At 46.8% G+C, this 14,253-nt stretch overlaps 1 protein-coding gene across 1 annotated transcript; it reads left to right on the top strand.

Annotated features, from left to right (window-relative positions):
• Positions 1 to 2,962: 2,962 nt before the first annotated feature.
• Positions 2,963 to 3,897, top strand: LOC124263008. The gene has a single exon (XM_046697623.1). The coding sequence runs from the start codon at positions 3,007 to 3,009 to the stop codon at positions 3,586 to 3,588; it is 582 nt and encodes a 193-aa protein (XP_046553579.1). The 5' UTR covers positions 2,963 to 3,006; the 3' UTR covers positions 3,589 to 3,897.
• The last annotated feature ends 10,356 nt before the right edge of the window (positions 3,898 to 14,253 follow it).

The raw sequence follows: 14,253 nt of genomic DNA, 5'->3' as shown, positions 1-14,253 counted from the left end.
CATGTGACAGAACCATTTCCACAATCAAACGAATCTACTGTACTATTCCCACTATCTCCGGTGCATGTGATTGTGAATCACTATCAAGTGCTGTACCTGGTGGTCGCCAGGGTCAGCCGTCACAAACACATGCAAATGCAAGTCAATTATATTTGGTAATACGCTTTGGCCCAAGTACAGATACATTATTTAGAAGATAAAAGCAAATTGTGTTGTCATTATCGCCTGCTGGTAAATTGATACAGCGTTTTCTATCAGTGTAGGCAGATACATTCTGATGAATGTGTAACACATGTCGTGATGTGCGTACACAATGGACAAACATACGAGTGAGTGAGTTTAGTTTTACGCCGCTTTTAGCAGTATTCCAGCAATATCCCGACGGGGGGACACAAGAAATGGGCTTCACATATTCGATTGGGAATTGACCGCTTTGACCTCTAGCCAAACCCCAGCATCCCGACATTGCTGGAAGACATGGTGCCAGTATGCCAGTGACAATCATGGCGAGACAAGCGGGCTGAAAAGCAGCCTTGATATACCGGCTGAGAGAGTCAAAATACATATCTTGATAATAATTTAATTACTTCTTTAAATGGCAAAAAGCTGATACGATGAAGAGGAACACTTGTTAAGGATAGATATTTTTTTTCTTGCAATAGCTGCGACGTTTCGGTGTAGATACTAACACCGTTATCAAGCACATGACACCACATTGATTTACGCTAAACCCACACAGCCCCACCCAGCCCCACCCACCTGTAAAACACAAAGTCTTAATGTCTAGCTCTCCCTCAGGTTCAGACTTCACTCTCACTGGTTCTTCTTTTCAATTGTAATGGCGTTATTTCGTTCTATCCAAATCATATATTTTCAGAGATTAAACGCTAGTCTATAGACACTTTAAAGATTGGATATTTCCTTTTCTTTTATTCTTTTGTCTGTGGTGGAATACAAGTGTTGATTGACCACCCATGCCGTGAAGTGACCACGTGTCAGCTGCACTGGACAATCAGGACACAGAAGTACTCCACACACATTCAACTTACGACCCTCGGCACCATATGACTGGAATAACGCCGATGTGACGTAAAGCCCAATTCAACTCAACTTACGACGGTAAAGCCGACATTGATGGGGCGCTTCAAGCCCTACGACGTGTTCGCCTTTCCATTCCAAATGTATCATCAGTTGGTCTATAGTCTGTTTGCAGTGAAAACGTACCGATGGATTTCACTCTAAACAAAACAGTAAATGGAATAAATCGGAATTAAGATTGCGAATCCTCATAACGTTACCTTGCCAATTGAACATTCAAATCTGAGAATTATATTCAACTTTGGATAAAAGTTGTTTAACAAACGATCATTGTTTGAAATCGCTGTTATTGGTTTGTATTACAAGGGTTTATGCACATTAAATGAAACACCGAGAGAAAGTACGGTTGGTCTAAGTTAACGCTTATCACGTACCGCACGTGCATTTGTTTCAATATCCATGACTCCTTATAGATGGATCAAGGTGAGCTTATCCCTCAGATTATCTCGACCACTGTCCCAACCCATGACGCCTTATAGCTGGATCAGGGCGAGATCTTCTCTCAGATTATCTCGACCACTGTCCCAACCCATGACGCCATATACCTGGATCAAGGTGAGCTTATCCCTCAGATTATCTCGACCACTGTCCCAACCCATGACGCCATATACCTGGATCAAGGTGAGCTTATCCCTCAGATTATCTCGACCACTGTCCCAACCCATGACGCCTTATAGCTGGATCAGGGTGAGCTTATCCCTCAGATAAAGTTGACTTATCTCAATAGGTACCTGCTTAAACTTTGACAAATAGGAGTTTCGTCATTTTAACGTGGACAGAAACGCAAAGACGTTTTGTAAGTGAGTGAGTCAGTTGGTTCCACTTTAAACAATATTCTGGTTATATTACTATGACGCTGTCAGCACGTAGGAAGCAGCACTTACAAATAGGGCCAGAGATCTGTGACTCCCCAAAGGGAAGCCTAGTGCTTAAAGCCCTCGCGCGTCACGCCGAAGACCCGGGTTCGATTCCCCACAACGGTACATTGGTGTAATACACCGCTGGAATATTGAAAAGAAAGCCGCGTAAAAGAGAATATAAATGAGACATCAAAAGCGAATTCCTTACATTTGCTGGGTAAGCAAAGGGTAAGTGAGTTAGATTTCAAGGCAGAGTAAACAGTGTCCCAGTTATTTCACAGTGAGTCTGTTTTGAGGGGGAGCTAAGCCTGAAGTAATGCTGTTTACGCCCGCCCGTGGCTGACATGGCGGACAAGGATTCGAACTCACAAGTTTTGGGCCTGCTGAAGGGCCACTGTTCTACACTGCGTATTGCTGTATGTTAGACAATTAGGCAAAATAAAGGGGAGTGATGAGACTTTTTGAGTATCTTTTTTATAGTTTATGGCATGAATCAGATTCCTGAGGCAGGGGTGTTGACTCCCTGGACACGTTCAGTTGCCTTTCTTGAAGAACTAAGCTGTGATTATAGATGGAGTGAGTGAGTGAGTGAGTGAGTTACTTAATTGGTTGTAACCAGGTGAGCTACGGGACATTTAAAGGAAGATTCTGAGGTGTTGGCCACTGGAAACCTCCCGTTTACACGGATGGTCATTAACCCATGTGCTAGGGGCTGCAGGTGTTGATGGCTCAACCCACCACTTGTCATGTAACCCATACGGCAGCCATTAACGATATTACATGCTCCCCATAGCATGATTTAAACGTGATAACAAACTTAGAACAAACAGCGCTGAGCAGTGTTACCGTTTAAGCTGAAACAACGATTGTGAATTAATCCAGATTGCTTCTAACGGGCATATTAAATGATGGAATAATTAAATAGTAACATATCACATTCGATGTACCACGTGAATCAGAGGCAATAAAATGGCATGTTTAATGAAAGCTTTCAACATTCCCGTTCTACTCATAGCAGCAAGGCCTGAACCGATCTCTGTTGTGAAGTATGTGGCAAGCTCGTGTGCTGGTGACGATGTGTGTCCTCGTGACGCCGTATGCCGTGTCGGCGGTGGACATTGATGATTCACTGATGGGCATTGAAGATTCAGTCATGGAAGTTGGTGATTCCGTGGACATTGGTAAGGTTTTGACAAGACGGTATTCAAACCCTGGGAGCCTGATGACGCGGGAGGGAACATCTGGGTGTCAACTGCCTCACGACATACAACTAATCTACCGTAGAATGCACAGGCTGATGGAATACAATGGAAGGCGTTCTTGTCCAAGAAGCGTCAGTAACAACCCTCATGACCCTGTCTCGGAACGTTCCGTCTGTCCCTGGTACTACGAAATCACCACCTTGGATGAGACGTACTATCCACGACAGATCTGGGAAGCTAGGTGTATGTGTAAGGATTGCGTCGGCAACAGCAAGAACCAGTGCGAACCTGTCCAGTCTACCATCACACTACTAAAGACTCGCTGCGAAAATGGCATGTTGCTGTACGAACCCGTCGACAAAGACATCACAGTTGGATGTACGTGTGTACAGCCTCGCGATTGGGGACCGGGATTCAGGATGTTCTAGTTTCTTGATTCGCACTGAGGCACGTAGAGGAGGGGATGCTCCACCTTCTGCGGCAGAGACGTTAGGCTGCAGGGCAAGGCAATGTGAGGCTTGTAAGACATCATCAGGCGAGTTGCAGGTCATGTCAGGTCATTTCAGGTCATTGGCATATATCTAAAAGCAGTGTAAGGCATATCTACGCCACCTACTGTGTTGTAATGAATTGCAAGGCGCTGTGGCGTCCCCTACTGTGTTGTAATGAATTGCAAGGCGCTGTGGCGTCCCCTACCGTGTTGTAATGAATTGCAAGGCACTGTGGCGTCCCCTGCTGTGTTGTAATGAATTGCAAGGCGCTGTGGCGTCCCCTACTGTGTTGTGATTTGCAAGGCACTGTGGCGTCCCCTACCGTGTTGTAATGAATTGCAAGGCACTGAACCGTGTTGTAATGAATTGCAAGGCACTGTGGCGTCCCCTACTTGTGTTGTAATGAATTGCAATGAATTGCAAGCACTGTGGCGTCCCCTACCGTGTTGTAATGAATTGCAAGGCACTGTGGCGTCCCCTACTGTGTTGTAATGAATTGCAAGGCACTGTGGCGTCCCCTACCGTGTTGTAATGAGTTGCAAGGCACTGTGGCGTCCCCTACTGTGTTGTAATGAATTGCAAGGCACTGTGGCGTCCCCTACCGTGTTGTAATGAATTGCAAGGCACTGTGGCGTCCCCTACTGTGTTGTAATGAATTGCACTGTGGCGTCCCCTACCGTGTTGTAATGAATTGCAAGGCACGGTGGCGTCCCCTACTGTGTTGTAATGAATTGCAAGGCACTGTGGCGTCCCCTACCGTGTTGTAATGAATTGTAATGAATTGCAAGGCACGGTGGCGTCCCCTACTGTGTTGTAATGAATTGCAAGGCACTGTGGCGTCCCCTACCGTGTTGTAATGAATTGCACTGTTGTCCCCTACCGTGGCACTGTGGCGCCCCTACTGTGTTGTTATGAATTGCAAGGCACTGTGGCGTCCCCTACTGTGTTGTAATGAATTGCAAGGCACTGTGGCGTCCCCTACTGTGTTGTAATGAATTGCAAGGCACTGTGGCGTCCCCTACCGTGTTGTAATGAATTGCCACTGTGGCGTCCCCTACTGTGTTGTAATGAATTGTGCAAAGGCACTGTGGCGTCCCCTACTGTGTTGTAATGAATTGCAAGGCACTGTGGCGTCCCCTACCGTGTTGTGATGAATTGCAAGGCACTGTGGCGTCCCCTACTGTGTTGTAATGAATTGCAAGGCACTGTGGCGTCCCCTACTGTGTTGTAATTGTTGCAAGGCACTGTGACGTCCCCTACTGTGTTGTAATGAGTTGCTACTGTGGCGTCCCCTACCGTGTTGTAATGAATTGCAAGGCACTGTGGCGTCCCCTACTGTGTTGTAATGAGTTGCAAGGCACGGTGACGTCCCCTACTGTGTTGTAATGAATTGCAAGGCACTGTGGCGTCCCCTACCGTGTTGTAATGAATTGCAAGGCACTGTGGCGCCCCCTACCGTGTTGTAATAAATTGCAAGGCACTGTGGCGTCCCCTACTGTGTTGTAATGAATTGCAAGGCACTGTGGCGTCCCCTACTGTGTTGTAATGAATTGCAAGGCACTGTGGCGTCCCCTACTGTGTTGTAATGAATTGCAAGGCACTGTGGCGTCCCCTACTGTGTTGTGATGAATTGCAAGGCACTGTGACGTCCCCTACTGTGTTGTAATGAGTTGCAAGGCACTGTGGCGCCCCCTACCGTGTTGTAATGAATTGCAAGGCACGGTGGCGTCCCCTACTGTGTTGTAATGAATTGCAAGGCACTGTGACGCCCCCTACTGTGTTGTAATGAATTGCAAGGCACTGTGACGCCCCCTACTGTGTTGTAATGAATTGCAAGGCACGGTGGCGTCCCCTACCGTGTTGTAATGAATTGCAAGGCACGGTGGCGCCCCCTACTGAATTGTGCTATGAATCCATATTCATTATATATTTATCAATTAAAAGTTTGAATTTCACAAATGTCCTTCATATGCATAAGTATTTTCTGTATTTTCTTCACTGGTCTTGGCCTTACACTGGCACCGATCTATCTGTTATCGTATTTATGCAGTTGTCATGGTAATACAACATTTTCTATCGTTATACTATTGTTCCGACAACATTCGTTTTTAAGTTTAGATACCAGCGTAAAGTGACGTTTTCTTAGCATGTGAGGAGCGATGGGGTAAGGTAGCCCCAGTGGTTAAAGCCGTCGCTCGTCACGCCGATGGCCCGGGTACAATGTGTGAAGCCGATTTCTGGTGTCCCCCGCCGTGTTAATGCGGCGTAAAACTAAACTCATTTAGCAAGTCCAGCCTTTGATGATGAAGGTAAGGTCAGATTAGGGGGAAAAACGAATTTGGAAAGGAATTATGTGATGACGGCCACGAACACAGATATGGCGATGACAGACCAGTGATTATAAACGGGGAGTGATAATATTGTCAGCTCAACCCATCGATCTATATGTCTTCATTCTATTCCATTGAAGTCAACTCGTAAAGCACCACCACCACCCTGTGTCGCCACCCAGCATTTGAATGTCGTCTATTGTGGCGTCATAGAACACATACATATTACTTCTCTGTGTCTGTAAGATACAAAACGTATTTAACGAGCGAAAGTGAGCATGGTTTCATACACACCATCAAAACACACACAACCTTAGGATCAAATAGATTCGTTATTTCTAATCGTACTTGCATTACTACACGCAACAAGGTCTATGAACGTGAAACATCACTCCGTTTGCTGATCAATACGCAACAAGGTCCATGAACGTGTAACATCACTCCGTTTGCTGATCAATACGCAACAAGGTCCATGAACGTGAAACATCACTCCGTTTGCTGATCAATACGCAACAAGGTCCATGAACGTGTAACATCACTCCGTTTGCTGATCAATACGCAACAAGGTCCATGAACGTGAAACATCACTCCGTTTGCTGATCAATACGCAACAAGGTCCATGAACGTGTAACATCACTCCGTTTGCTGATCAATACGCAACAAGGTCCATGAACGTGTAACATCACTCCGTTTGCTGATCAATACGCAACAAGGTCCATGAACGTGTAACATCACTCCGTTTGCTGATCAATACGCAACAAGGTCCATGAACGTGAAACATCACTCCGTTTGCTGATCAATACGCAACAAGGTCCATGAACGTGTAACATCACTCCGTTTGCTGATCAATACGCAACAAGGTCCATGAACGTGTAACATCACTCCGTTTGCTGATCAATACGCAACAAGGTCCATGAACGTGAAACATCACTCCGTTTGCTGATCAATACGCAACAAGGTCCATGAACGTGTAACATTACTCCGTTTGCTGATCAATACGCAACAAGGTCCATGAACGTGTAACATCACTCCGTTTGCTGATCAATACGCAACAAGGTCCATGAACGTGAAACATCACTCCGTTTGCTGATCAATACTCACACCAAAATGTTTCTGTTCATTATCGGATGTGACTGAGTATGGTTTCATGCCTTATTCCTGCAATATCACGTTAGGCAACACTAGAAATGGGCTACACAAATTGTACCCAGCATTCAACCCAGAACTCAGCCTCTATCACTGACACTTCGAGCACTCAACCCAGAACTCAGCCTCTATCACAGGAAAAATAACTTGGTTTCCGGACACCGTTTCTCTAAATATCCTTCAGGTTTCCGGTAAACGGAAACTTACAAATTACCCAGAAACCGGCATGGCTCCAGTGCGTTTCCCTTACCCAGATTCCTGTACGGCTCCAGTACGTTTCCGTTACCCAGTTTCCTGTATGGATCCAGTGCGTTTCCGTTACCCAGATTCCTGTAAGGCTCCAGTGCGTTTCCGTTACCCAGATTCCAGTATGGCTCCAGTGCGTTTCCGTTACCTAAATTCCTGTATGGCTCCAGTGAGTTTCCGTTACGCAGATTCCTATGAGGTTCCATTGGATTTCCCTTATCGTCTACTTTCAGATGGTTTTATTTATTTACTTAGTTCAATTATGTTTCCCTTTGATTTTCGTTTCTATTAATCACATTTACCATGTTCCATAAGAGAGATGGTGTCACCATAGGCCCTATGGGTTTGAAATTTTGTCTGAGTAGTAGTTTGTTCAAATAAATATTATGGAGCGGTTGGCATTTTTTTAAAATGAAGGACATTAATTTCTTTTTAAACTTAGACTCAGAAATAACAAATTTAGTTGTTTTTTCCTAAACAGGGTGAATACAGGAAATAACTGAATGTACATTTAGACATTCCGTCCTATCCCTAAATATCATGAATCATATTCTCAATGACCAGGGTGGAAGACCTTTAGGTGGTTGGAATGCATATTGTTGGATGGTGTCGCAAGTTCTTCATTTTTGCCTCTGGAGCGTCAGACACCACTGGCGATGTCCATTCTGGGGTTAGGACTGCAGCCACCTTCTGTGTTCTTTACTCTGTCCAGTTAATATTAGCTAGATTCTTCAGGCGTTGTTGGAGTTTCTGGGTTGGTGGTGGGGAAAATGAAATTCTTGCATTGCGAAAGTGTCCAACATTTATTCTTGAGAGCTGCACTTGGTCTAATTAGATAATGGCACATTACGGTGATGGGTAATGGCATGAGATGATGAAAGTTATTCTATTACAGGCATATAGCGATGTGATAAGTGTAGGATAAAGCACGACTCCGAGGTTATGGTTGGGAAAGTAAGACCCGAGACCGGAGGGTGGGGAGAAGTAAGACCGAGAGTGCGTAGCGCTCGAGGTCTTACTTCTCTCAACCCGGTGGTCGAGGGCTTACTTTTCCAACCATAACCGAGGAGGAGTGCTTTATTATACATATAAACCGTCAATGATGGATAATTAGATGATCATGTAATGAAGCTACATAACAGTAACTGAAGCGCTAGTAAAATCAATTTAATGACAGTAGGTCTAACTGACACTGACGCTTCCAGCACTCAACACAGAACTCAGCCTCTATCACTGACGCTCCATGCACTGAACCCAGAACTCAGCCTCTGTTACTAACTTTCCCAACACTCAACCCAGAACTAAGCCTCGATCACTGACGCTCCCAACTCTCAACCCTGAACTCATCCTCTATCACTGACACTCACAACATTCAACCCAGAACTTTAGCCTGTATCACTCACACTCCAAACACTCAACCCAGAACTCAGCCTCTATCTCTGACACTTTGAGCACTCAACCCAGAACTGAGCCTCCATCACTGACTCTTCACAAACACTCAACCCAGAACTCAGCCTCTATCACTGACTCTCCCAACACTCAACCCTGAACTCAGCCTCTATCACTGACTCTCCCAACACTCAACCCTGAACTCAGCCTCTATCACTGACGCTCCCAGCACTGAACCCAGAAGTGAGCCTCTATCACTGACTTTCCCAACACTCAACCCAGAACTCAGCCTCTATCACTGACTTTGCCAACACTCAACCCAGAACTCAGCCTCTATCACTGACTTTCCCAACACTCAACCCAGAACTCAGCCTCTATCACTGACGCTCCCAGCACTCAACCCAGAACTCAGCCTCTATCACTATCACTGACTTTCCCAACACTCAACCCAGAACTCAGCATCTATCACTGACTTTCCCAACACTCAACCCTGAACTCAGCCTCTATCACTGACTTTCCCAACACTCAACCCAGAACTCAGCCTCTATCACTGACACTTTCCCAGCACTCAACCCAGAACTCAGCCTCTATCACTGACGCTCCCAGCACTCAACCCAGAACTGAGCCTCTATCACTGACTTTCCCCAACACTCAACCCAGAACTCAGCCTCTATCACTGACACTTTCAACACTCAACTCCCTCTATCAGAACTCAGCCTCTATCACTGACTATCTTTCCCAACACTCAACCCAGAACTCAGCCTCTATCACTGACGCTCCCAACACTGAACCCAGAACTCAGCCTCTATCACTGACTTTCCCAACACTCAACCCTGAACTCAGCCTCTATCACTGACGTTCCCAACACTGAACCCAGAACTCAGTCAGCCTCTATCACTGACGTTTCCAACACTGAACCCAGAGCTCAGCCTCTATCACTGACACTTTGAGCACTCAACCCAGAACTCAGCCTCTATCACTGACGCTCCCAACACACAACCCAGAACTCAACCTCTATTACTATTTTTTCCAACATTCAACTCAGAACTCAGCCTCTATCACTGACACTTTGAGCACTCAACCCAGAACTGAGCCTCTATCAGTCACGCTCCCAGCACTGAACCCAGAAATCAGCCTCTATTACTATTTTTCCCAACACTCAACTCAGAACTCAGCCTCTATCACTGACACTCACAACATTTAAGCTAGAACTTTAGCCTGTATCACTGACACTCCCATCACTCAAACCAGAACTCAGCCTCTATCTCTGACACTTTGAGCACTCAACCCAGAACTCAGCCTCTATCACTGACACTTTGAGCACTCAACCCAGAACTCAGCCTCTATCACTGACGCTCCCAGCACTGAACCCAGAACTCAGCCTCTATCACTGACACTTTCAGCACTGAACATAGAACTGAGCCTCTATCATTGACGCTCGCAGCACTCAACCCAGAACTCAGCCTCTATCACTGACTCTCCCAACACTCAACCCAGAACTCAGCCTCTATCAATGACGCTCCCAGCACTGAACCCAGAACTCAGCCTCTGTTACTAACTTTCAGAAACACTCAACCCAGAACTGAGCCTCCATCACTGACTCTCCCAATTCTCTACCCTGAATTCAGCCTCTATCACTGACTCTCCCAACACTCAACCCAGAACTCAGCCTCTATCACTGACGCTCCCAGCACTCAACCCAGAACTCAGCCTCTATCACTGACTTTCCCAACACTCAACCCAGAACTCAGCCTCTATCACTGGCACTTTGCAACACTCAACCCAGAACTCAGCCTCTATCACTGACTTTCCCAACACTCAACCCTGAACTCAGCCTCTATCACTGACACTTTGAGCACTCAACCCAGAACTCAGCCTCTATCACTGCTTTCCCAACACTCAACCCAGAACTCAGCCTCTATCACTGACAACACTCAACCCAGAACTCAGCCTCTATCACTGACTTTCCCAACACTCAACCCAGAACTCAGCCTCTATCACTGACTTTCCCAACTCCCCAACACTCAACCCAGAACTCAGCCTCTATCACTGACACTTTCAGCACTCAACCCAGAACTCAGCCTCTATCACTGACACTTTCCCAACACTCAACCCAGAACTCAGCCTCTATCACTGACTTTTTCCCAACACTCAACCCAGAACTCAGCCTCTATCACTGACTTTCCCAGCACTCAACCCAGAACTCAGCCTCTATCACTGACTTTCCCAACACTCAACCCAGAACTCAGCCTCTATCACTGACGCCCAGCACTCAACCCAGAACTCAGCCTCTATCACTGACACCAACACTCAGCCCAACACTCAACTGACACAGAACTCAGCCTCTATCACTGGCTGACACTTTGAGCACTCAACCCAGAACTCAGCCTCTATCACTGACTTTCCCAACACTCAACCCAGAACTCAGCCTCTATCACTGACACTCCCAGCACTGAACCCAACCCAGAACTCAGCCTCTATCACTGACTTTCCCAACACTCAACCCAGAACTCAGCCTCTATCACTGACGCTCCCAACACTCAACCCAGAACTCAGCCTCTATCACTGACTTTCCAGCAACCCACTCAACCCAGAACTCAGCCTCTATCACTGACGCTCCCAACACTCAACCCAGAACTCAGCCTCTATCACTGACTTTTCCAACACTCAACCCAGAACTCAGCCTCTATCACTGACACTTTGAGCACTCAACCCAGAACTGAGCCTCTATCACTGACGCTCCCAGCACTGAACCCAGAACTCAGCCTCTATCACTATTTTTCCCAACACTCAACTCAGAACTCAGCCTCTATCACTGACACTCACAACATTTAAGCTAGAACTTTAGCCTGTATCACTGACACTCCCATCACTCAAACCAGAACTCAGCCTCTATCTCTGACACTTTGAGCACTCAACCCAGAACTCAGCTCTATCACTGACACTTTGAGCACTCAACCCAGAACTCAACCTCTATCACTGACGCTCCCAGCACTGAACCCAGAACTCAGCCTCTATCACTGACACTTTCAGCACTGAACATAGAACTGAGCCTCTATCATTGACGCTCGCAGCACTCAACCCAGAACTCAGCCTCTATCACTGACGCTCCCAACACTCAACCCAGAACTCAGCCTCTATCACTGACGCTCCCAGCACTCAACCCAGAACTCAGCCTCTATCACTGACTTTCCCAACACTCAACCCAGAACTGAGCCTCTATCACTGACTCTCCCAACACTCAACCCTGAATTCAGCCTCTATCACTGACTCTCCCAACACTCAACCCTGAACTCAGCCTCTATCACTGACGCTCCCAGCACTGAACCCAGAAGTGAGCCTCTATCACTTACTTTCCCAACACTCAACCCAGAACTCAGCCTCTATCACTGGCACTTTGCGCACTCAACCCGGAACTCAGCCTCTATCACTTACTTTCCCAACACTCAACCCTGAACTCAGCCTCTATCACTGACGCTCCCAGCACTGAACCCAGAAGTGAGCCTCTATCACTTACTTTCCCAACACTCAACCCTGAACTCAGCCTCTATCACTGGCACTTTGCGCACCCAACTCGGAACTCAGCCTCTATCACTTACTTTCCCAACACTCAACCCTGAACTCAGCCTCTATCACTGACGCTCCCAACATTGAACCCAGAACTCAGCCTCTATCACTGACTTTCCCAACACTCAACCCTGAACTCAGCCTCTATCACTGACGTTCCCAGCACTGAATCCAGAAGTCAGCCTCTATCACTGACGTTTCCAGCACTGAACCCAGAGCTCAGCCTCTATCACTGACACTTTGAGCACTCAACCCAGAACTCAGCCTCTATCACTGACGCTCCCAACACACAACCCAGAACTCAACCTCTATTACTATTTTTTCCAACATTCAACTCAGAACTCAGCCTCTATCACTGACACTTTGAGCACTCAACCCAGAACTGAGCCTCTATCAGTCACGCTCCCAGCACTGAACCCAGAAATCAGCCTCTATTACTATTTTTCCCAACACTCAACTCAGAACTCAGCCTCTATCACTGACACTCACAACATTCAACCTAGAACTTTAGCCTGTATCACTGACACTCCCATCACTCAAACCAGAACTCAGCCTCTATCTCTGACACTTTGAGCACTCAACCCAGAACTCAGCTCTATCACTGACACTTTGAGCACTCAACCCAGAACTCAACCTCTATCACTGACGCTCCCAGCACTGAACCCAGAACTCAGCCTCTATCACTGACACTTTCAGCACTGAACATAGAACTGAGCCTCTATCATTGACGCTCGCAGCACTCAACCCAGAACTCAGCCTCAATTACTAACTTTCCCAACACTCAACCCAGAACTCAGCCTCTATCACTGACACTTTCAGCACTGAACATAGAACTGAGCCTCTATCACTGACTCTCCCAACACTCAACCCTGAACTGAGCATCTATCACTGACTTTCCCAACCTACAACCCAGAACTGAGCATCTATCACTGACTCTCCCAACACTCAACCCAGAACTGAGCCTCTATCACTGACTCTCCCAACTCTCAACCATGAATTCAGCCTCTATCACTGACACTCCCAACACTCAACCCAGAACTCAGCCTCTATCACTGACTCTCCCAACACTCAACCCAGAACTCAGCCTCTATCACTGACGCTCCCAGCACTCAACCCAGAACTCAGCCTCTATCACTGACTTTCCCAACACTCAACCCAGAACTCAGCCTCTATCACTGACACTTTCCAACACTCAACCCAGAACTCAGCCTCTATCACTGACTTTCCTAACACTCAACCCAGAACTCAGCCTCTATCACTAACTTTCCCAACACTCAACCCAGAACTCAGCCTCTATCACTGACTTTCCCAACACTCAACCCAGAACTCAGCCTCTATCACTAACTTTCCCAACACTCAACCCAGAACTCAGCCTCTATCACTGACTTTCCCAACACTCAACCCAGAACTCAGCCTCTATCACTGACTTTCCCAACACTCAACCCCAGAACTCAGCCTCCTCTATCACTGACGCTTCCTAACAACACTCAACCCAGAACTCAGCCTCTATCACTGACTTTCCCAACACACAACCCAGAACTCAGCCTCTATTACTAACTTTCCCAACACTCAACCCAGAACTCAGCCTCTATCACTGACGCTCCCAACACTCAACCCAGAACTCAGCCTCTATCACTGACGCTCCCAACACTCAACCCAGAACTCAGCCTCTATCACTGACGCTCCCAACACTCAACCCAGAACTCAGCCTCTATCACTGACTCAACCCAGAACTCAGCCTCCACTGACGCTCCCAACACTGAACCCAGCACTCAACCCAGAACTCAGCTCAGCTCTATCACTGACTTTCCCAAACACTCAACCCAGAACTGAGCCTCCATCACTGACTCTCCCAATTCTCTACCCTGAACTCAGCCTCTATCACTGACTCTCCCAACACTCAACCCAGAACTCAGCCTCTATC

Source organism: Haliotis rubra, unplaced genomic scaffold (genome assembly GCF_003918875.1).
Source record: "Haliotis rubra isolate DU_JTF1 unplaced genomic scaffold, ASM391887v1 Scf865, whole genome shotgun sequence".
NCBI classification, from domain to species: domain Eukaryota; kingdom Metazoa; phylum Mollusca; class Gastropoda; order Lepetellida; family Haliotidae; genus Haliotis; species Haliotis rubra.
This window is presented reverse-complemented; position numbering and strand designations above follow the sequence as displayed.

Excerpts from the sequence above, each read along its gene's own strand:
- LOC124263008 (XM_046697623.1), top strand. The coding sequence starts at position 3,007 with ATGTGGCAAGCTCGTGTGCTGGTGACGATGTGTGTCCTCGTGACGCCG.